The 25,880-nt window shown below is 38.2% G+C and overlaps 1 protein-coding gene across 1 annotated transcript; it reads left to right on the top strand.

Annotated features, from left to right (window-relative positions):
- The first annotated feature begins 1,977 nt into the window (after positions 1–1,977).
- On the top strand, positions 1,978–25,469 carry LOC105380896 (RNA polymerase II degradation factor 1). Its single transcript, XM_048627528.1, has 6 exons — positions 1,978–2,931; positions 8,432–8,585; positions 9,544–9,611; positions 21,089–21,166; positions 23,614–23,739; positions 23,827–25,469. The coding sequence occupies exons 1-6, from the start codon at positions 1,978–1,980 to the stop codon at positions 25,228–25,230; spliced, it is 2,784 nt and encodes a 927-aa protein (XP_048483485.1). The 3' UTR covers positions 25,231–25,469.
- Positions 25,470–25,880: the final 411 nt, after the last annotated feature.

Here is a 25,880-nt window from a genome sequence, read left to right as displayed (position 1 = left end):
AGTTGACTACTAGGAATACTGGTCCATGTGATAAATTACTTACGCAATGTGCCAATTTACTAAAATATTAGCAACGAGTCATGTGGAGTGGGCGTGAGAAGTGCGAGGAAATAAAATTATAAATGTACTGATTTACGAGCACTAGGCTAGTACTGCTGACGAGTGAAAGTTGCTCTAATTTTTGACACTAACCGATCATAAATTAAATATAATTAAATTACCTAGGTAGGTAAATAATTTTAACACAAGTAACTAAACTATGTTGGCAACGTACGCAAGGGGCACCTCCTACCTAAGATATTCTTTCTAGAATAGCCCTCATCTACCACCATTAAAATACCAAAAAAGTATACGAATAATAATCAGAACTGACTATTGATAGATATCCCACAAGACTGACAGAAGATGTACTCGTAACACCAGACAGGATGTCACCAACTCTTTGAATACCTCCGCTTTCTCCAACATCTACATATTAGCAGCCAAAATTATAATAGAAAGAAATCCAGTTTCGCCAATAGATACAATAATTACAGGCACGACTTGTTTGATATTTATAGATCTCGTCATTTATGTCACGAAGATTGAAAGGTCCACTCTTTCGCAACAACAATATGCCATCCAATATGTCGGTTGTTGGTCTTGTATCTTGATTTACATCGATATAATAGCCATTGATCGTGAAGCTACCAATGGTGTAGGGCAATAGTATGTAGGTAGATCAGCCATCGGCCTCGCTAGGCAAGTCAAAGCCGAAATGTAAAGTACGAAATGGAAACAGTAACCGTTTCACCAGGACGATACTTGAGCTAAGAAGCTAATTAATTACGTACTCACGGAAAATAATCGATAATATTACTCATAGTACTCAGAAATAATGAGAAGCCCTTAGCAGTCCACTGGTAGACGTGTAGGCCTCTCCCAAAGAACGCCACTGGATGCGATCTATAGCTTTCCGCATCCAATCATTACCAGCCACCTTTTGCAAGTCGTCACCCCATGTAGCCGGAGGGCATCCTTATAAGTTATTTGGATCCGTAAGATCACTAGCCACTTGTAAGCGATGACATTGCGCAATTGGAGTATGATTTTATTGACCAGTTCATGATCTCATACGTGCACGTAACTTGGTAACTTTTATTGTAACTATCGAGACTCGAATATTGCTGGGATCGACTGCGGTACCATCGGTCTCGAGATCGTTTCTTATTCCTCAATAACTTGGTGTATAGTTACTTACCTAGTGTAGTATAGTAAATATAATATACTTATATATTAGTCTGCTCTAGACTTAATCTCCGAAGAGGCAGTCAGGAGATGACTTGCAAGCTCGCTCAAAAAATTATTCAATTTTCAATTGTACCTATGAAGTTAAGTGACTAACAATTTTCCAAAAGTTGTAGAAGAAAATAAATGTTTTTTTCAAAATAATCTCTTGAGTCATCCCGTTTCGGCTTACTATACCGGTTTATTAACGTCAACAATACACTAATAAATCTTCAGATAAAATAATGTTAACATAGAAGTATTTTTATTGTGAGTTGCCTATACATGTATGTAGGATGTAGGGACAAGGAGTATTGCATAGTAGAGGTATATTGTCTATGCTGTTTCCTTTTATAAATACCTATTCTCTTCGAAAATGGCGTTTAGCACGAAATGTTGTTCTATCGATCTTGGGTGTAAATAAATAAAATAACGATTGTTCAAGTGCACCTGCGGTTTTATTTTCATCCCACAACTTTTGGGGGCTCGTCCGGGATGAGAATAAGCCAAAGGTGCTGAAGATGGTGTACAAAAGGTGTAAATAGTTGTAAATAAGGGGTCGTGTTGCGTGAAGGAGTTCGCACACGGCAAAGATGGCGGCATGGCGGCATATTGAAATATAATTAAGGTGGAAAAATTAAAGGTGTATATTGTATAAAAGTTGAAGGTGATAATGATTTATACGGATTATTAATACGGTGAAGGTGAAAAATGAATTACATGATGATGACGGCGGCGACAATCCCGACTTTCTCGGGAGCAGACCCGGCGTACACGGCGGCAAGGTGGGTGGAGGACTTCAGCGACAATGCAGAAGTGTCCGGCTGGACACCTCCACAAAAACTTCTGATAGCGCGACGTGTTCTGACTGGTGTGGCAGGTCTGTGGCTCCGCACGGAGGAAAAATTCAAGAGTTTTGAGGAACTGCAGCGGGCACTGCTGGAGGAATTTCCTGACAAGGCTGATACGAAGCACATTCACGAGCTGATGACGGACCGTAAAAAGAAGATGGCAGCATCAGCTAAGGAGGAGACGAGAGGCGAACAACCGGCTGATGTGTCGGTAAAACAGGTACCTGATCAGCGACAGAGCAGCGGATACAGATGTCAGTCGAAGATGTCGGCAAAGCAGACCTCTATTATGTTCGAAGTCAGGATGGACGAGGCGAATGATTATTCGAAGGAAACAGAAGTGACAGCCATAAAGACAAAGGAGAACGAAAACGAGAAATGTCAACGTCAACGTCAGGCGAAAGTTGTAAATAAACATATTTTACAGAATAAAAAGGAGGAACTTTTGGAAACTATAGAGATACCAATTGAGTTGAATGAAGTTGATGAAGATGATGAGTTATATGAGGAAAAGATTATTGAAGTTGAAAAGGTGAATTATACAGGCGAGGTTGCTAGTGTTGAGAAGAAAGATGGCTCAACAAGGAGATTTCGTAACAATAAGGTGGTTAGCGAAATCAATGTCATAAGACAACTAGAAGAAACGGACATGCAGTATCGAGATGATTGGATAAAGAAGAAAATACCTTACACAGAATACGAGAAGAGATTTATGGTGATGAGAGCAATGGAGCAAGAAATTGCGAGAAGGGCACACGATAATGGTACTTTCTCAGGAAGGATAATGAAAGATGCAATGACTAAAGACTACCATGTACTCCGTTGAATATGTGACGCCATGATTTTTATACCTAAGTTTTTATTTGTATGATGATGATGATGATGTCGAATGTGTGACGAAGAATGAGTGTGTTTTAATTACGGTGGCATTTTTATTTCAAAAGAAGTAAGGTTGTTAAATTTGAGTTCGTTTTTGATTGTTAATTTAATGTTATGTTGTTATTTTTACGTTTGTTTTGAAAGTAGAGTGTAGATTTATGTTGTTTGATTTTATAAATATGTTTTTCATAGTCTGAGGGCAGACTATCTGCAGGATGGCCGGGTTGTAGGATGTAGGGACAAGGAGTATTGCATAGTAGAGGTATATTGTCTATGCTGTTTCCTTTTATAAATACCTATTCTCTTCGAAAATGGCGTTTAGCACGAAATGTTGTTCTATCGATCTTGGGTGTAAATAAATAAAATAACGATTGTTCAAGTGCACCTGCGGTTTTATTTTCATCCCACATGTATATGAATTTATGAGAGGTCTAGAGTACCCCACCAAGAGACAAGACAAGTAATAAAAGTATATTCGGAAACTTGCTTTGAAATAGTTTTACATTACATTCGGCAACACAATGTTTATTTGTGTCACACCAGCCTGCACAGGATGTGTGTAACACACAGATTCACACGATCGACTTTAGGTCGACCAGTTTACGCTGAATAATTTAAAAGAATATTGCTCTAGTGCGTTTGCATAATGGACTAGTCTATGTCATAATGAGGCTCCTGATAAGAGCTGAAATGTATTGTAAAATTATGCGACATGCATTCAGATCAGACGCCTTTCTTGCAAAATGCAACATTTATCAACATTGTGATAGGGTAGTAGACGTGAGTGGTTTGATATTGGATAAATGTAACAAAATGGTGACAAAATACTTCAATCCATAAAATACCTAGGTGCTTTAAGTTACCGAAAATAACTAATACCGACGGGGAATTTAAGAAAAGGTGGTAAACCTATTTTCCCGTTGACGCCACTTTCTTTATCAGTCAGTTCGACCGACAAAAAGAAAGTAACTGGGCCAAACTAGATAAGTCTAGGACAGGAGTATGGAGTTTAATAAGGCCTATATCTTTCAATGAGCTGCAATTGCAATAGCCTTTGTCATTGTACGATGCAAATAGATTCCTAGTTTCTGTATTGCGCACGATCAACAAACAAATGTGTAAAATTTGCGCCGCGGAAGCGCATAGCGGTACCAACTGTACATTCCTGGAGAATTGGCCACATTCTTACAATGTTTCCAATTGTTTGGTAACTGCTTATGTATAGTACAAAAGTATACTACTAAAGTATAATTGTATGTTGAGAGGAGCAATTTAGTTTCCAGTTGCACACGTACAAGCAACTGAGTACATAGGCAATGAATACAGTCATGTTAAAATAATAGTATAAGTTCAAATATAATAGGTATCATAAAATTAGGGATACCCTGTCTGTACATTATCCGGTTGAATTAATGAGCGTGGGACACCCCTGGCTGGAAGCAGATGGTGTATAGACCCAGATAGTGTGGCGATCTTCATACCAAACCCATGGTTTTATGTCCAAAATTTAACCATATAACCAAAAAGAGGACCCAAATACCCCAAAAAGCATATAAAAAACAAACGTAAATGTACCTATACTCAGTTATAATATTCTAGTCTATGCCTATACTTACATTGAAAAAATATAAAATGCTCAAATAAGTGAACCTTGCAGTGAAATACTTACAGCTTGTCTCTAATCAAAACTTAAAACGTCTCATGAAACTGTAAAATTAAATAGAAACTTGTATCAAAATGATCCTCCTCACAGTTGAGTGCCGCCGCTGCCGACTCGCTGAAACTTTCAGCAACTACGCGACTCCGTTTGAGACCATGTCATCTTGTAATTGAATATTTCCACATAACTTTTGAAGCTATCAAAGTGTGAAATATGTAGTTACGAAAACTGCCCACTCGGTGCCGTCTAAACTTATTGCATAACTTACTCTGAAAATGTTCAAGTTTAGAATAAAAGTCCTCATAAATGTGACCATGAATGTCAGTTTATAAATAAGATAAAAACTGCATACCTTAAGCGATTAGGTCTCTTCGGAACTACCTGGCTGCCACAAACTTTAATAAACTCCTCTCTTTTCATCCGGGTCCGAAATGAGACAACTATTCCTCTGCGATGTATCTACAGTTGATGTGATTTTAATGTTTTACTGTACAGACCTCCTTCATAGATGAGATACTGGCGGCTTCAGGCATCTCGGGCGACCTCAACGCTAAGTGCACCGGGCCAGGCGCTGCTATGAAGGGTTACTGTCCGATTCACTGAGCTTTATCACCTACTCTGTACCCTGAAAATAGATAGATATATAGATACAGTACTCTTTATTTGTACACCAAGAAATAATTATCAATTTTACATAGACACTTAAATAGGGTACAAAAGGCGGTCTTATCGCTTATAGCGATCTCTTCCAGACAACCTTTGGATGGATGGACTAGAGATATAAAATGGGTACAGTGTACTTACTCAAGGAATATAGTTTAATTTAATATTATAAGTTGAAAATATAAGTCTCTGATATATTTACTTCATGAAATACTTAAAATTTTCATCACTACATTATAAATACACAATTCGTTTGATTCCAGAATGAATGAAATTTCCCTTTAAAAGCTTTGAAGCCGCAAGCTTTAGTGCTCATTTATCCTTACTACTATTAATGTTAGGAAGAGTAACTTTGGTGAAGATTAAATCTACACATCCATAATTACGTATAATGACGTTATTTCTGCCCACTGATAGTGACCGGATAGGAAGTGTCCGCAACTAGCCAAGTTAGTACATAATGTGTAATGTGCGAGATAGGGCGTAGGGTGGAGAGTTTGAAGCGTATACGACATTTGACGATGACGAACTGATGACCTTCGTCATTTGCTTGTTATTTACAGTGCGGATATAGCTAGAAGGAAAGCTTTAAGCTGTGCCATTAGTGCAACTATAGAACACGAAATTTTATTGAAAGTTAAGCTCCTTTTAATGCTTTTCAAGTTTAAGGGTTAGGTCTTAGGATTTTAGAGTTTCAGGTTAAAGTAAGATTTATATTATAAGCATAAACGGGTTACACTCGCAAGCAATGAAAAAGTTCGAGTGACATTTATGGAACGGCAGTGGCTGGCAGGTAGAACTTTTTCATTGCCCGCGAGTGTACTTTTACCTTTTTTAATTAGCTGATTCATTTATCTATGACTGCGACGATAATATCGTAATTATAAGTTGAGTCCACTAGTTATACTTCCAGTCACTGGGTTCTACCACAGTATTCGGAAATAGAATATTTGAAAAAACAATTAAACATTTAGATTATTTAGATGAAAGTGTCAACCAATCAGCAACCCCGTCCCTCTCCAACTAATATCTTGCGGGAAGTTTGCGGTGTGAATGTTTAACGAAGAAGTAATAAAGAAGGGGCACTCCGCAGTTCCCTAATTAGATAATTATCGAGGAGTGGGTTTTGTTTTATTAATTATCCCTGAAAATTGGGTCGGCAGTATGCTTGCGAAGGTTTCCTTTATATTGACAATCTTAATTTATTGATGATCGTGAGCTAATGGCGAGAATAGGGTCGTATTTTTTGCTGCACACTGCTTTATGGAAAGGGGTAGTGTAAGGTTCGTGGGGATTAAAATTAGATAGGCTTAGGTATTATATTTTTCTTTTCTTTAAACAATTGGAGCTAGCAACTATGAATACTCAATTTGCCTACTGTCCTAACCTTCTAGACAGGCGTGATCTTATAAAACTATCTTATCATTCTTGACATGGTTCCGTCGGCGACATTCCTCCTCCTCCTAATGACAGCTGCCACTCATCATCAACATTAGCATCATCAACTGCATTTCTGCAATGTTTCGGGCAAAATGTTGTTAATACCGCGTCCTCTCGCATTCACGTCATAATTATGACAGTGAAGGATTAATCCACATGCGAAGGTAAACGCAGTTCTAACCAGCTCTTTCCTGCGTTCATTCAAGATTAAAATATACGTAGGTACTACTCAACCTAATCCGATATTTCAACATGTCTGTAGGATAAACTAATTAATATTGCAAGTAACATACGTAATCATAGATAGTACTTTTGGATAAAATGTAATGGAGAGATAAATACTGAGTCAGTGTTTATCGCCCACATAAGTCAAAGTACAATATAAGTTGTTACGCATACCCATATGTTATAGTTCACCAAAACCAGTAATGTACCCTTTTACCCCCAAAGCTCTACCGGTGACCCGCATCGGAACACTGCACACAGGGAGATGTACCATCAAAACGGCAAAGCTTTCTTCGGCAAGAGTCATGATTGCCACAGTAAAAATATAGCTGCACCAGCAAAAAGGATAATAGAAGCTATAACTATATTTTTTCAGTTAATAATAGGTATACCTATGTGCCTATGTATGTATATTGAAATATCGTGAAAAATACTTGGCATCTATTAGGTATGTTCTAGAAGGGAGTAAAAGCTCCTTCCACTCTCGAGTAGCATCTGTGTACGTACCCTAGTTTTGATCTCAGTCAGACTGCTGTATTTTTCCTCCCCAGATTTTTCCCCTCGGACTATCTCCCCAATTTCAATGTGCGTCCAACCGCCCCTTGCGCGCACGCATATAAGCTCACACTCGCGACCAATCACATCATTTGATCTCGCGCCACCGCGAGACCGCCGAGTGAGAGTGCAAGTGTCAGTGAGCGGAAATGAAGATAGTGGTGGGTGACTTTTTTTTGTTTTTGTGACGTAATGAGACGTATGTAGGTTATGTTCACAGTTTTTTTTGGTCTACGCGGTAAGCGGTGGTGATGTGTAGTTGGTAATTGCAAAGCTTTTCTTATGCCATGAGTGGAAGCAATATTGCCGGGTGGTTTGGACATTCGTTAAAGTGAAAACTGTTAGAAAACTACCCTCCTTAAACTTAACTTAGTTTTTCTTACATCATTATGTGCTCCTAAAAGAGTAAGTAACACACACACAAGTCTGTTACTACATTGATGGTGCCAGGTCTACCCAGTTGCCATAAAGCTACTCTATCATTTCCAATCTACATACTTGGCCTGAAAGCAGTGCACTTTTATCGTAATTGTGAAGTGACTGATTTAGTATGTAAAAATTATTTGTAAACATCATTTAACAACCCTTAAAATTTGACCCCAATGTTGGACAAGACATCCTGCCTCTCTTCTGGCACTCTAGTAACGATGCAACCACAACAATGGTTAAACAATAGCAAAATTTCTAGTTAGTACATACGAGAACTTTTAGAAAAATAACTGTTTAACAGCTTTACAGTTTCGACAACGACTGATGGGTAAGTTACTGGATAGCAGAACTTACCCAATCTGTTCACCTATTCATCAGAATTTCTATCCTTTCATACCTTAAAAAGATAGAGGTGAGATATGATGGATAAGTTTTTATACCAAGTATGTTTGTTAATTTGTAGGCAGTGCTGTTGTTAGCGCTGGCGGTGAGCCAGGCAGCGGAGATTAAAGCATCTTCTAGAAGTACACAGAAGACAGAAGATGAGCCCAAGAACGAGAAGAGAGAAGCAAAAGAAGGAAACTCTGGGCTGTATAAGAGGACGCCGGCTGTTTCAGGTCAGTGAACTGTGAAGTTAATTTATGTCTGATTCTTATTGACGGTGACACATCTCAAAATAGTAGCAAAAATCATATCATAATCATCACCGCACCGTGCATGGTAAATTGCGACCCTGCTAGGCAGCTGATGGTTAAACATAGAGAACTAAACAAATTTACGGTTAAGATACAAATTGATTCATCACTCGAGGAGGTTAGTAAACAGTACTTATATAGTCATGATATTGAATCCAGTTAAAACTATGAAAGACAAAGATCGTAGCTTTCATTAATTTATGCATTTTTTCAAGGCCGAAAACTGGGTCCAATAATCCAAATTAAATTTACCCCACGCATGTAAGGCAGGATTAAATTGACACAGTATATTTAAGTTATTGTTTTTGGCCGGTTCCATTGAACAACAGATATTGTCCGCTATTTTGGATTTTAAAATTATAATCATCATTTTCGGTCGGTTTAATTTTGAGAGTCAGTTTCCCTAACAATAGTAGGATTTTAATGATTAAATTTTAAATTTCCTACAATGTTGTTATAGAATTTTGCTACAAAACCAAAGTAATTTTTGTATACGTGAGACAAACAATTAGCAATCGCATGAATGGCGTATGGGGTCTATAGATCACAACTCTGGATATAATGAATATTCTTATCTAATTGCGGTCTTTTACATTTCCACTCCTTATTTAAGTAATTACTTAATTTGGTTTTATCATATTTCATGTTTTTATTTAGTTGATAAGTGTTAAAATAGGAACAATAAAAGATAAATATTGAAATATGAATCTCGTAGCGAGTATACATTTTTAATACATTAGACATCAACGCGGTGTCAATTTCGTAGCAAAAGTAAGTTCTATGAGTGAATTCTTGTATTTAATTTTTTTTTCATCTATGGTCTATTTAATTATATATTCAGCATGTCATATAAAATGATAATTATGTATGTTCGTTTCAGTGACCCCTACTCCAGGCATTGAATACGCTGACTCTAAAGAAACTCCACAAGACAAAGCTCCGTCACAGGTATGTACTTATAATAGTTATATACATATACCAACTAGTGATATACTATACACACCTGATATTCCTGATGGGGTGGTAACAGGTGCATTGCCTTATGTGTCAGCTTTGTGTGAGCTTTTATAGTTTTGAACTTTAAATTCCAACTTAAGGACTCATCATTGAACTAATTTCATTACAATAGTTTAGGAAATTGAGCTACGTAATCGTAATTACGTCATCAATGATGTGTAATGGTCCACCGGTGGACCGCGTCCATATTCGCTGGTAAGTTCCACGCCCGCCCATCACTCCGCCCGCCCAAGCCTATTTATCGCGTCGTCACGTTAGCGATATTTTCACTCACAAAGGCATTTCCCAAGTTAATTTTACAACCTCTTGTGGCTCATAAACTCGTGTTGTTCGGGCAATTTTTGCCACATCAACGTTTTAATTCATGGGGTTATTATGTAGGCGTGACGTCACAGAATATAAATTGGCTGTTAGGGCACGTTGGATTGTATTATGTGTTGAAGCGGGCGGGCGGCCGGGGAGGGACGGCCCATGCCCATATCTGGGACATTTTCAGGATAATGCACTTATGTGTAGTAACTTTGATCGTGTTCATATTATTCGTTACTAATACATTACTTATATATAATACGCATAAAGGGAGAATTTGAGGATATTATCCTAGCCGCCGCGGTATAAATTTTAGGTACAGATGTGATTTAAATTTTGTTTCTTTTTCGACCAATTACCAAGTACTAGCTGCATGGGTATTAGGAAAGTGTGTCGTACGGTAACAAGTATTTATTTAGGATGTTAGGTCATAAGTAGATTAGATTTTATTGTATCCGGTCACTTGGTGCTTGAGCCTGTCGTGATCTAATTATTATGTAATAAATAGCTAATGGATTTTTAAAGTGAAGTACATATATCGTTGATTATCTCTCTACAGATAATTTACACACAATATACAGATGCTTAGTTTCCCGGAGGTTTCAAAAAAAATGTTCAATTAAGCTCTACCTTACAGAATAAATATGTGTATTAGCTCAGTCTAACAGTAACAGTAGACTGAGCTAATACACATATTATTTATTCTGTAAGGTAGAGCTTAATTGAACAATTTTTCTACAATAATATCTATAAAGAGCTTAAAAAAATCATTTTTTAATTGAAGCAGGCCCAAGAAAGGGATAAGTGGAATGTTCAGGGAGAGACCTTTGCCCAGCAGTGGGACAATAGAGGTTAAGAAAAAAAAAAATAAAAAAAATTGAAAAAATAATAAATTAAGTTTAACAACATTTAAAAAAGGTTCTACTAATATCGGCATTCAAGATTATCTGACGAGGAACCTAGTGGCCTCAAACAGTTCACAAACTGCACCTAACTATTTTAATATCGAAGTTTGATCGGATATTTATGTTTCTCAGCGCAGCTGCTTTGAAAATAACGGTTATAGTTAGTTTTAGTTATAAATAAGATATCCTCATACGTCTGTCTATCTTAATGACTACATTGTAAGCCACGTTGAGTAAAGTTGAGTCCTAGCTAACTTTTATCTTTGTGATCCTGGATATGCCTTAATAGTCACGATCTTGACTTATAGGCAATTATCTAGACAACAATGAACACAAAATATCCTTTTCCAAATTGCAAACCTTAGTTTTAGAAGAGTACAATTGAAGTCGAAGTTTGCCAATCGAAGATAGCAACCCAAGTATGCAAGAGTAATTATAGAGTCGAAGGTCTTAGGGTTGAAAATAAAATGAATGGCTACAAATAGGGAATTGGTCCTCAGAGTGGTGGTTGCCGAGACAAATTATCAGGTTTTATCAGATGGTTCAGACGCGCGGCGGCGGCGGCGGGGAACAAAATACCATGCAATTTGTTGATCTTCAGATAAAGAAGAGAATTATCCCCTTTTCAAGGTTTGTTTCTTTGTTATTCAGATGTGTCAGTATTATTTATTTATTTGGGTTTAAAATTAAATACAAACATTATCTTATTATTAGGTAGTTTTATAATATTTTAGTATTTATAGGTACTATTTTAGTTTAGGTTTATTAGTCGTAGATCACATTTTATTCTGTTTTATTTAATAAATACACTCTAGTTTTTTGTAATTTTTTCCATGTTTTTGTGTACAAATAAAGAACATTATCTCACCTATTTTTAAATTAAACAAATGATTAAACTGAAACCTGCCATAGCCATAAATAAATACGATCGCTATCTCCGAGTTATTAGATAAGTGTCTTTACATTTACAATCCTTTTGTTATTGGACAATGAGATTTCTGAAACAAGAAACAGGAAGGGCCAGAGATGACTGATAGAGCCAGGGAGGGGCTGGTCGCTGCACAATACTCATTTATGTACAATTATAACTGATTCAGCTGATATCATCATTTGGCCAAACAGTTAAATTCCACTAACAAAATTCCGACACTGGATGACCTCAATTTTTTATACATTTCATGGGAAATTTGAACAAAATGTTTACGTTTTTAGTTGGTAATATTTTGGTGAGCTTTTGAATGTACTTTAATATTGCAGACGGCGTCATTAAGCTAGTCTTTTGCGCTTAGGAAAAACTTGGTGATTTTCTGTCTGGAACTTTTTCAATGCCCGTGAGTGTATAACTTGTGACTACCCCTCGGCTATGCCGATCACCTTAGACTAGGTAGTGGTCGGAAAAGGAAGGCCGAGGACATAGTGTTTAGACAGAATAGGTGGGCTAAATTTGACATTGGTCGAGTCGCTGAGGAACGATATAATATATGGCTACGAAAACGCTTCATCAATGGGGCCTTGCCCTTAGTGAATACTTTTAACTGATGAATAGTGAATCCACGCAAAGTGGTTACATTTATAATAAAATAAATACATTACTGGACATTTACCAAAACACATCACGTGAATGTAAAATAAAAGTTACAGACTGGCTAAAGACACAAAATTATGCAGATACTGAAAAAATCCTTAAATATATATCATAAAAATCTAAAATTCAAGTATTGGACATACTCATTCATCTATTTACATACACAACACGACACACACACACACACACACACACACACACACACACACACACACACACACACACACATACACACACACACACACATACACACACACACACATACACACACACACACACACACATACATCAGCATGATATTACAATATGTTAATATTCACCTAAGCATGTTTTTCTTTATATTTCTTAGTAAGTTATAATCTCAAAGTTATTTTTACTCACTGTATTATTATTAAACACTAGATTATTGATATAATTAAGTACCTACTAGAGATATGGAAGAGCGGGGCCTCCTGTCACAGGTTATTACATAGCCTACTAGGTTGGTCTCAGCACTTGATTATAGATTGTGTAAACCATTATTGTTAACGAAATAAACATTTTTCATTTTCATTTTCATTTTCAGTGAATGTTAAATACCTACTGGGATAGTTCATCAATATTGCAGTATTTATCGACACTCTTTCCGCCAATACAGCCCGTCTTACCCCATCACTATTTAAGGATTACTGCGTATTATTTAATGTTGAGATTTCCTGAAAATGGGTTTCGGGATAGATATTAATTACATTGTTTTGTTAACATCCGCATTCAGCCGTTTTGTGTATTCTGCTGCATGTACTCATTTGTTCAAGAAATTAACAATTTAATATTATATACTTTGTTATTAAATCTCATAGTGAAATACCGCAATTACTAAAGAACTGATTCTTTTATTTTATTTTATTTCTCTGATTAGTATTTTGTTTCTCTTGCCTTGACTTCAGATACAATAGATATACCTACTTTCACATGGTCCAATAAGCATACTAGTGGTGATGTAGACCGACGCATGCGCCTGTGACCCGCGAATGGAGCATTAATAATATGAATATTGAATATGCAAAATGCCGTTTGCTTACAATGCTGGCTACACTGTCACATACGGTCATGTCTCTGTGCTCTGATATGTGTGTTGTATGTACTCGTAGTATTCATGATTTGTACTAAGAGTTTGCGTAATCAATTTGAGGCATGCTGGTAATTCATACAAAAATATAATATATTAGATAATATTTTTTTGCCTCGTACAAGGGGCTCCGCAACACCCAGTCCCATCATGTCATCATGGCGTAGTGGTTAGTGACCTGACTACTGAGCCGATGGTCCCGGGTTCGATTCCCGGCTGGGGCAGATATTTGTTTAAAGACAGATATTTGTACTCGGGTCTTGGGTGTTGATATTTATATTTAGTATCTATCTATCTATGTATTTGTGTAGATATATCAGCTGTCCGACACCCATAACACAGGTTCTGCCTAGCTTGGGGTCGGATGGCCGTGTGTGAGATGTCCCCACATATATATATATATATATATATATATATATATATATATATATATATATATATATATATATATATATATATGTAGCCATCACCTGCTAACTCTGCCTAAGATCTGTCCAGTTCGTCCAGTTACAAAATCTAAACGTTTAAGTAAATAGTCACAATAATATATGTTTCTCTAATGTAGTAGATATCATAAGCATAATGAGTTAGTATCGATGGTAAAAACCTTAAGTACCTTTTATATTTAGCTCAAACTTTGATAAAGTAGACAAGACACGTGCACGGTAAGTTCATTACGTATAGCCAAGCCCACATAGTTGTGTGACATATGGACTATGGGTACGGCACAACGCATGGCTTCGACCGGTCACTGCATGAGACACATGTGTAGGTATGTTATAACGATCAATGATTGTGAGTTTCCCTTGTCTTCATATGACAATATTGTGTAAGTGATTCAATTCTGGCAATGTTGGTCTGGTTACGTGGTAATTACTGTAACAGGTTATTCTGGGTGAATCGCACTTGTCCATCCATTTTGGGTCAGCCGAGGTAGCCGCTCTGTGGCACGTCAAGTATCAGCTTTTATGGACACAGACATACCACATACATTTGAGATTCGGTAGCAGGAGCTACTTCCATGTTTTACTACTACATTGTACATTACATCTTAATCACACTTTCCTGTAACCCATGTGGTTGTGAATTTCCGTAATTTTCCTCAGATAACCTTTACCTTATATATTTTTTATCCAATTTGATAAATCAGTTGACCGCCTCGCAATCCCTGATAGTGCAGCGAAGTTGGGCCACTTTTCTTCGTTCTTTACACAACACATTCCGGCTCGAAACTTCGGTACGTTTTACCTTTTGCAAGTTTTAAGTTATTCTATTTCGGCTCACAAAAGAAACCGAAACTTTTCCGCGGTTGGAAGTAACAGCCAGTTACAAAGTATTTAAATTGTACGAGTTTTTTGGCCCTTAAATGCGGGGTCGTATTTATTACGTGTAAGGAAAAAGCTTTTGGTATGAGCTTGAGTAAAATTTTGAATGTTTTCAGGAGCATGTTCTTTAATAAATCTATATTCTTGTAAGTTAGCGTGAATTAGGACCATTAAAGCGCAAAGTTCGCAATATCAGCATAATTTATTTTTATCGTTGAACTAAACCGAAGCCGCGTCTCGCCGCGTCACGTGACGCATGACGAGGGTTACTCTATACTGACGGAAAACAATTTAACGAGAGCTGTCGTGCAATCGACACGTCTCATATAACCAGATAGAGTCGTGGCTCACGCAACAGCACTCCGAAACTTAGTTTTCCGTCATGTAGAGTGACCCCCAGGCGGCGGCGGCGGCGGCGGTCGGACCGGGCGTTACACATACTGACCACTTTCACAGGCACGCCCGCCGCCCGCGCCAAAACTGTAGCACATGTGTGTGCCACAGCCGCTCCCACTGTAGTGGCGCTGATTAAAAAAAACACATAAGACTAAAATTATACAATGTAAGCCTGCAGTCCTTATATTAAATGGTGTTGTATAAAGTTACGGCTCAACAAATAATGTGAACAATTTTTCCTATCACGTATAATACACACGTATAATAAATCAAGGTTTGGTAAAATAGATTATGGCATAAATACTTGTTTGATAGCATCTAAAAATCTTTCCAGTTGAAAAGGCATTTAAAAGCAGATTTTTAAAATCATCCGTCCTAATAAAATAAAATAAATAAATAAATAGTATTGAAATTAAATGTCTTGAGAAAATTCTAGTAACATTACTATCCCATAACGTGCTGTGCGTCGCAGCCTGCAACGCACAGGGGCGGGCGTGTATACGGGTTCTTGATCTTGCGCAACACGCACTGATGTCATACCGACACCACGCATCAGGCAGGAAGGGTATGTGGAGAAAGCTACCTTTTTGTAATTGCTACTTTAAATGTTAAAGTCGGACGGTAAACATTGTTGCTGCCATAATACTTTATGTGGTAACTTGCATTATACAATAATATACATATTCCTTTATATATAATAGAGGCAGTTATTTTAATTATCTAAATCTAGACAAGTTAATGTTACAATTGAAGGTATCAATATGGCCAGAAACTTATAACTTGCAGCTAATTACAGTGCATTTGTATAGTACCATTTCCATATCGTGCTTACTTTTAATAACTTCTAAAGGTGATACCTATTACACTGTAAATTGCAACAGATATTATGTATATTCTCCTTCATGGGTTTATTCCCTTCATGTTGGTCGACCGGGTTTCATCGGTGTTTCAGAACCAACTAGTATTTTCACCTACATTCTACCCAATCGTTTATATCACTAATCACTATTAGAAAGCTAAGCTAGGATTAAACGGAGTCTGCGCCCTTCGCCAATCACTATCAGTATATCACACACGCTATGTTGAAGTATATTTAGATTAAATCTTGGCATATCCCGCTGTTTCTTGCAAAACGCTCACTTACATCAGAAACTGAGTTAATTGGATTATAAATACGGGTAAATTAAATGTGGGCCACGCCCGCTCGTGGTGAAAAGGTCACTCGGCTTAGTACTCCAGTGACATGTCTTGAGATTAAGTTCAAGACAGCCTAAAGTGTATTTAATCAGTGCCTTACTTTTCTTATTACTTTATATAAAAGCATTCAGACGCAAAAAGCTTAGTTATAAAATGAGCCTTGATCAGAGTCCATTTCTAGCAAAGGTGCCCTGTCCAAATAACTTTGAATTTATGCTACTTACTTGTCACTTATATGATACCTCACATCCGGTGAGCATTGCATAAGCAATATTTGAATGCGATCAGTGATTGAATGAGACCAATCAGTATTATAATACACGTCGGAATTAATCTAGATTGATCGTCGCGATACAGAGAAGTGAAAGGATAGCTCGGCCGAGCAACAGGTGACTACGCTGTCGTAGATCATCAAGACATCACAGTATTGTAATATACTATTAAACAAATACACATAAATGTCCATTGTAACGAAGTGTGAAAGATCGTCCAGTAAAAAGTGATTTCCCTGGTGCGAGTATCCATCGAATGTAAAGCTATTGAGGACTCGTCCGCATTTTTCTATGGAACTATGTCTAGTAGACGACTACATCCATTCAAATTCAAATTCAAATTCAAGCATGAGTGGTAAATTTAAGCATGGAGTTTCAGTTTCATTAGCCAATAGTATATAGAGCCTATGAGTTGACAGGGCGGAATTCATTCGTAGAAAATGTGCCGAGAGCCGTAAACATCACCAAATTGTCTTTTTACTATTCAGTCCAGCTTCAGTATTCAACGGAGAAGAATAATAATATGTAAATGAGACGATGTATTAATAAATATATAAACACAGAACATAAACAACAACTAAATACACTTAACTGTAAATTAATTTCGAAGAAAAACATCGTTTTTAACAATAAGAGATATCCGATGGATTCGAACCAGCGCCTCCGCAGCCGCATCCGCACCATCGTCTAGAAACAATTTAAGTAAATTAAGCAATTATGTAACAAAAGCAACTACTTATTACACAACTAAACAGTCACCATTAAAAAAATATATATGTTGGTTCCACTGAAACCATCCTAATTATACGGAGAGGTGTAAAACTGCCCACTTTTATTTTTCGTCACAAAATATATTTTTGATGACTCAATGAAATACAATTTTATGTTATTTCCACGTCATCCAAGTTCACGGTTCCTTCGTCAAATTGGTGTGATTTATTAGTCAATTACTTTTATACAGTGCTTTTTAACTTTACTTTTCGATGGTTTTGCAGATTTTGCTACTTATGAAAGTTACCTTTGCCTTGTAGCAATATAGAATATGGCGAGTTATACCTACGTAGGTAGAGAGATTTAAGACGATGTAGTATAAGATACCTAGATTAGTGCTTAAGTTTTGATATTCAAAGAAATAGATACCATATGATTACCACGAAATAAGCTTACTTATCAGCATAACTATTATCTGTTACCTACTACATATTATATGCCACTGAGCGGCGTGTTACACATTTGTTCGAAAAACATACTTCTAATTTTCGAATTCGATTAAATTAGCATACAAATTGACTTTTGTGCTTTGACAGCGAGGAAAAATACCACTGATTTTCCGTTATATAAATTATGATATTATCTTGTGGGGAAAAAACAACACGGAATACGAACAACCGTTGAATACAGTTATTTTTTGAAAATCTTTTACTCGAAGTTGTATTTTTTTTTCTTACACTCTATGTTCGGTTAATAATTGAAAATAAATAAATTTCTCTCTTCTAAAAATTTCATAAAGTAATTATTATTATTCTGTTATTTAATATTTTAATCCAGATTCAAATGCCAACTACTTGGCTGAAGCATCTCGAAGTTCCGGTGCTCGTGCTAATTTAGGAGCGTTTTCGTGAAAATCACTTGAGATCTGAGTATTTATCGAGAGCCCTCCCTGCCGCCCCGCTGCACCCGTCAACAAGGAACCTCTTCGCTACAAGCACCTGCAATAGCATTAATAGCTCTACGTTTGAACTGAAAGCTTTTTGCTAGAATTTCAATTACCAACCGACGACGACCGAATGGCGTAGTGGTTAGTGACCCTGACTACTGAGCCGATGGTCCCGGGTTCGATTCCCGGCTGGGGCAGATATTTGTTTAAACACAGATATTTGTTCTCGGGTCTTGGATGTGCCCGTAAAATGGCAATAGGCCCGCCCCCTATTACATTGGGACTAACATTACACTCTGGCGAAAAGTGGGTGCAGCAATGCACCTCTGCCTACCCCGCAAGGGAGTACATTAGTACAAGGCGTGAGTGCGTGTTTTTATTTTTTTTCAATTATCAACATATTTTGGTTTCGGCCTAAATCCCTTCATTGGAAGGAGATGCGTGCCCCAGCAGTGGGGACGTGATGGGTTGTGATGATGATAATTTAGTTTTCAACATAGAGAGCGAGTTAGCAACAGAGAGAGAGTTAGAGCCTCATAAGTCGCTATAAGCATACTTTTGTACCTTGTTAAACTCGCAAACCGCCTATTCATTAATTTAAACGGTTTAGGTCTATAAAAGTCCCTACAGTATCAGCTACTAGCTACTTTTGAAACTGACTGTACCTAACATGACATTTAAGATAATAAAAACAGATTTTTATTACACCCAAGGTATTGACAAAAAAATTAAGAAAATATAGTAGGTACGTAATACGAGTATTATAATTTACAAGTCATTCAGCATAAATTAGAAGTGAAATTTGTGTAAAATTTATTGCAGTCACTGAAACTGCCGAGGCAGCCTCGTTGGGAAATGAAAATTTAATTAGGAGGGAAAAAATGCGTTTCTTAATTATACCCGGTTATGTTGAGTCAACGGATTCGTTGCTAAACTGGTCAAACTTTTGAACCAAGTTAATAACAGAAAAAATATAATTATAATATACCTAATATAAGTAGGTATTATACGATAATAAGTACTTAAGTATATTTTTATGACCAACACGCTAAAGTCTCTTTCGGCCATAACTTCGAGAAGCAGAAAAAGTTCCATTTACGTTTTTTGCAACTAACAGGTATCGGTTTTTACATCCTGCCGTTACTGCTAATGCTGGTATTATCGTCCCCCGCACCCCCCGCGCCCCACGCCCCCGCCCGCCCTCCGCCAGCCCATGAAGCCTAATGGCTACTGAGAACAGCTGAGAGCATCTGTAGTCCAAATGATTACTGACGAGAAAAAAATATATAATTTGATCATTCCCGACGCGAATAACACTCAAAACCTCTTCCTTTGAGTCACTAAAATGGCCGATTATTGCTGAGAAAAGAACCGTCTATTTCTTGAGGAGTGACGCACACATCGACGCCTCGAGTGGGGCGGGCAATTTGGACCCTTATTGTGGACTTATAAGGGATCCGAGCGATTCCTAGTGTATTATAGGCTTTGTGAGCGCTTTGCATATTGATGGTTAAGTTTATGAAATGTTTGCCAAAGTGTCGCCTCGATCAGGGTCCGCTGATAAGAGCCGTGACTACGCGAACGGGAAAATCCAGCGAACACCGCAGAATTGGAAGACAAAATGTACGGAACATTAGCTGCAATTTACGTAATAAGATTGGCAATGGCAGTCTTTGCTGTGGAAGCACATCGATTTTTTTACTGCATTCTCAACCTTAAGGCTTTAGTGATAGCGCTGCGTTCTAGCTAAGTGTTGCATTAGCAAAGATTATGCTTGGATCGGATTCTCCAGAAAAGGGTTCTATTTTTGCGTGAAAATTATGTGGCGATTACCTAGATGGGCAAGTAATGAGCTGGCCGGGTGCGGGTTGCCGTGGTAATAGCACAATCATCTCACTTAAAGTATGCTATTCACAATTAGTTACCAATGAAATCATACTTGTGTATAAGCATAGAAGTAATGTTGAGGATTCGTACGATAATTGAACTAACAAGTGCAATTATTTTACTCTAGATTTATCTAAGTAGTTACACATTTACTTAGGTACATTAATTTATTTCCAATATTTTTTTTGTTACCTAGGTATACATCATAAAATCATCGGTACTAAACGAAATCGAAAGTACCTATTTTAATACACCCATGATAACATATTTCAACAAAAACAGCTTTCTGTACCTGTTCAGTCTACCGCACTGGGCCCTGGACCAACCCTTTCACTGATCGTCCCCATTAGACCCGCCAGCTTGTCCCGCGCGGCGACACTCCACGGAATTTATGGTGGTCCTTTGTCACCGGGGCTCAACCTCCGGGGTAAATGGGTCGCGGGCCGATGCGGGCTATTCTCGCTAATTTGCCTAAAGTGCCTTGACGTGGGGCGCTAATAATTTAACGCAGAAATAACTAATAACTTTGTTTCTAGTAGTCCGAGTAATAATTATAAGGCCCTGACAACATCTGTAACAAAATGCACACTGGACTCTTGTTTGATGGCATATAAGTAGGTACGCATACCGAATAAAATATAACGAAGGCCTTTCCTGCAGTGGATGGAAAAAAAAATGATAAAATCCTAGGTCCGTACAAAACCGAATACCTGAAATTTTAAATGATGAAAAGGAGTTAGTACAAGTATATTTCTTACTCCTTGCAGGTGTTCGGTGCTCGCCTCCGAGCCACCAGCCCCGCGCCCGCGCACGACTGTGAAGAGGGCGAAGGCTTGGCCGATAAGGTCAGTTTCTAACAATACTACCGAAATTATAAGCAAAAGTGATCCTAAAATAGCATAAAATGTACTAGCACAAGGTCGTTCTAGAACCAGAATTTACTGCAGTCTCCCCGTACTCTCATATTCCTGCGGAAACCCAGATCGTCATTATCATGCTCATTAAAATCCAAGTTGATTCTCTACATTCAGTGCAAGTAGGTTACGAACTACAAATAACAAAGTAAGAACTTTTTTCATAATTTTCCGCGCGCATTCACTCCGAATCTCTCCAGCCAGTAATTAAAAGAGAACGCAACGAAAGAGGCCGAACACCAAGCAGTCCCCAGCGTTTAAGAATTAATCGCCGGCCTACACCGGGCTCCCTTTAACGACAAAAGATTTTCACTTGGCGTACTGTAAATTCATGAGGCTTAGTTTCTGTAAGATAATAGGATTGTTTACTTTATTTATGGAAAACATTGAAATGTAAATAAACAGGGAAATATGTTTACTGAGGCGCGAGCATAAGATTCGATACTATTTTCGAATCTACACGAAGGGTCGCTTTTACCAAACGCTAAACGTAGGTATTTAAATGAAATTTTAAATACATTTTGTACTAACTGACAGACGTATGACAGGCTACTAAATACGTTTAGCGTTTGGTGTAATTCCACCTAACATGGAAAAAACAAATGCCACTTTTGGAACTAACGAGGAACTAACAAATTTGGCTTACATTTTGACAGTGACATTTGACGATACGCAACGTAAACGGAGGTTTCGAATCCTGTGCTCGGGCAACTGATCTACGGGCTCTACCTGGTTTTAAGTATTGTGTTATTTCCCTTGTAGAATTTAATGAAAGTATGATATACTTACATCTTTAGGTTTAGAAAGAGATCTTTTTGCAAACATCGCTTCACCATTAAAAACAAGTTTATGTTGTAAGTGTATATTTTCACATAATAGCAATCATAGTATACAAATTAGAGAACTATTTCTGCAGACGCGGGCCCTACCTGCGTATGATTTGTGATAAAGGTTTGACATTTCGTTTAATCTGTCTCTGATATTGTTTTGTTTTAAAATATCCGGATACGGAACCTTTATCCTTGATCATAATATCAAAATTTTCAAACATAATCTATACCGAGGCTCTCTATTCGTCTATGAATAGAGAGCCTCTGTGGAATTATCTGTGGAATTTACGGACCGATTTTCATAATTTTGTTTAAGTATAAAATTAGTGTAAAAATATCTCTGTTGAATCCATTATTCCGCAAGGTCCATGAGAGGTTAGATTACTTACACAACAGACCAAAAAAAATATACCTATAATATTATAGTGACTTTAAATTTGAAAACATAAAAGTGAAACAACCTGTGACATCATGGCCAAATGTTTTAGCAACTTAAAGAGCATGCCTATATGTTACATTTAAGGGAACGCCAACGATTCTCCCTTCCACACATCACAAAACAAAACACAACCCAGCCGTTAGCACCGCATTAGCTTTCAAAAATGGAACGCCGATTCCAAAAAGGCCGCAGCTTATTACGCTATTTTTCAGCCGGTTTCAGCAGGGAGGTAGGACTCATTATCACAAGGGAGAGCTCTGCGGCGGTATCCCCATGTATAATAGCTAATTTGTCACAGGGTGTAAACCTGGAATAGATGTAGAGAAAAAGTATACATTTTATTTTAATTATTCTTTTCTTTTAGGGTGTGGTAATCCGAAATGACGCCATTAAACATTTGTTAAATAATTATTTCTGTGAACATATCTAATTAAAAAGTAAATAATACAATGACATAATATAATTTGTATATGGTGCTACTTTTAAACAATAATTAGGTACTTAGCGGAGATTAAAGGCTACTTTATACAATTTCACGACGTACTTAAACATTAACTACCTCACATTCGTAGCCCTAAAAATGACCAACCGATTTAAGTACCCATTTCGATTATATTAAGTAGTCTCTCCATGTAACTAGTTTGTTTAATATACCGTATATTAAAAACATAAAAACTTTTTTATTGAGCATCTGTGTTGTTCAATTTATCGATATCAAAAAGCTGTAAAAAGAGCCATGTTTCAGGCCACAGATGCAGTGCGCTGGAGTGGACAATAACTCTATATAACTCAAAACTTTGTGGTGCTGAGTGGACTAGCAAAAACAAACTTACCAACTTTCAAGACAGTTTAACGCCCCCAACCGTATTCGTTTAAAAGGCATATCTTGCATTCCCAAACGAGAGAGCTTTTTAGGGATGAAAAGGAATAAATTAATGCGGAATACCTATTATTTTTTACCTTTACTGAAGTGTATAATTTGCTTGAGGCATTGTACATTTATGAAACATTTACCAATTCAGATGCTTATCTATTTGGAATAACAAGGGCTTACAACTTGCTATACTTATATTATGAAGGTTATAATATTTCATATTTGTTTGTTTCAGCAAATCTACGCGACTCCCGTGCCGCCCCCGGCGCCAAAGATCTCTGACGTAGTGACGCAGGGCGTCCCGCTCCCACACGCCATCGCCACGCATCTCTTCTCTCCTGTCTCTGTCTACCAGGCCAGGGTAAGAAGAACTTAATGACTAACTAGATATACCTTTTTTAATACCTACGTGTTATAGTAATATTCATTCAATTTTATTTGATTTCAGCTTGGATCACCGACGCAATACGAAGTATCAGCACCTGTTGCATCTCAACTAGCATACTCTGAGCACAAAGTGTACCAGCCTGCTCCACAGAACTCGATACAATTCTTCAACCCATCGCAGAAGCTTCAGCAGAATGGTCCAGAAAAACCGAACAATTTCGCAAGATTTGTCACTTTCAACCAGCCACCGCAGCAAATATTCTTGCAACCGCAGCCGCAACCACAACCTCAACCGATTCTGTACACCCAGCAGCAGATCCAAGGTCCTCAGCACCCTCAGCCTCCACCCCAGCAGTTCATCCAGTACGCGATCCCTCAAATACCGTACGCTCCTCAGCCGCAGCAGATCCTGTTCTCGCAGCCCCCGCAACCTCAGATTCAGTTCATCCAGCAGCCTCAGCCTCAAGTGACGTACACTCAAAGCCAGGTTCAGCAACCGGGAGTGTATCCTCAGAACCCTCAGGCGTCGTATGCCCAGACTCAGGTTCAGCAGCCTCAAGTGTACCAGCAGCAGCCAGAGCCGCAGGTCCTGCAGTTCTTGCAGCCACAGCCGGAGCAGTTCGCTCGACAACAGAGCGCCCAGCAGCAGGCCCCGTCGGTGCCGCCACAGAGGCAACAGGAACTACAAGCTAACGCCTTGTTTGTGAGAATACAACAGGAGACTGCCAACGTGGAGGCCCAACGACCACAGCCAGCCCAGAGGGAATTGAAGAATCTGCAAACACCGCAAACCAAAACTTTGGAGAAGGCTAACTTCGGTCAACAGAACTTCAACGAAAAGGGTCAAGGTGGAGCAGTGAGCTACGCAAGCTTCTCTCAAAGCCAGCCGTCACAGAACTACGTCCATCCGTCCATTCAGTACAACACGAAGCTTGAGCCGGTCCAGAACGCGCCTCAACAGAACAATCAGCAACAGATCCAAATCCAGCACTACGAGCAACAGCAAAGAAATCAACAACAAAACTACCAGCAGCAAGCCAACCAGCAACAACATTACCAACAGCACCAGGCGAATCAACAGCAAGCGTACCAGCAGCAGAACTATCAGCAAGCGAACCAGCAGCAAATCAACCATCAGCAGAACTACCAACAACAACAGCAACAGAGGAGTCAGCAGTACCAGCAGCAAGAAATCCAGGTGCAGCAGCAGCAGATGGTATATCTGAAGCCACAGCAGCAGCTGTTGGCGGCGCCTGGCGTGCAGTACCAGCCAGCCCCGCAGCCAGGACTCCAGTACCAGCCAGCAGGTCCCCCGCAGCCGCTGTACCCGGCGCCGGTGCTCCTCCAGGGCGGGTTCCTCCCCCCCGCCCCGCAGCCCCTCGCCGCGGCCCCCACGTACGCCCCCGTGCAATACTTCGGCAAGTTCGCTCAAAACATCTTCGGAGGCTACCAACCGCAACGATAGGTTAATTCTTAGGTTATGTTTTGTATTGTTATGTAGTGTGATTTTTTTAAATTTGGTGCTAAAGCATAATGTTAAAATAATGTTGCTAAGGGTGTTTATTGTAAAGTTAAGAAATAAATTAGCTATGATAATGTAAGAATGTAAAAAGGTGCCGTAAGTATTTAATTAAACTGTGATGCCATATTATTCAATATACTTAATTAGTATTTGTAAACTAAATATATTACATTTTTTTAAAATTTAATTGTCTCATTTCATTTCTAGATAGCTAGCTCAAACTTATGATATAGTTCTATAATCTGAGATGCCTATACCTACAAGAATAGGAATAAAATAAATGAAACCCAACTACCTTCTGAGACGGCTTTAAACAAACTATAGGTACCTGTAGTCCACCACGCATCCAATAATATGACGTCCAAAGTCAAGAATACGCCGCTATAACCGTAAAAATATGGGCTGTTATAAAAACTAACGTTTTATAGGGGTGCATGATTGTATAGTAGTAAACCGTCTCTTGACACAATATTAGGTAGTTATGACATTTACATGAGGCCAAGGGTCATAAGACCTCCTTTACACTCGTAAACTATGGACGGATAAAAGTTTAGAGCTTATTTTCCGGAATGTCCCTCCTCGGAAATGGGATC

The sequence above is a fragment of the Plutella xylostella genome, chromosome 18, assembly GCF_932276165.1.
Source record: "Plutella xylostella chromosome 18, ilPluXylo3.1, whole genome shotgun sequence".
NCBI lineage: Eukaryota > Metazoa > Arthropoda > Insecta > Lepidoptera > Plutellidae > Plutella > Plutella xylostella.
Note: the sequence above shows the minus strand (reverse complement) of the source record. Positions and strands in the feature narration are given on the sequence as shown.

Bases quoted from the DNA above. Each gene is read 5' to 3' on its own strand.
- LOC105380896 (XM_048627528.1), top strand. From the start codon at position 1,978: ATGAATTACATGATGATGACGGCGGCGACAATCCCGACTTTCTCGGGA. The intron at 8,586-9,543 runs GTCAGTGAACTG...TGTTCGTTTCAG, and splicing joins GAGGACGCCGGCTGTTTCAG to TGACCCCTACTCCAGGCATT. The intron at 23,740-23,826 runs GTAAGAAGAACT...ATTTGATTTCAG, and splicing joins TCTCTGTCTACCAGGCCAGG to CTTGGATCACCGACGCAATA.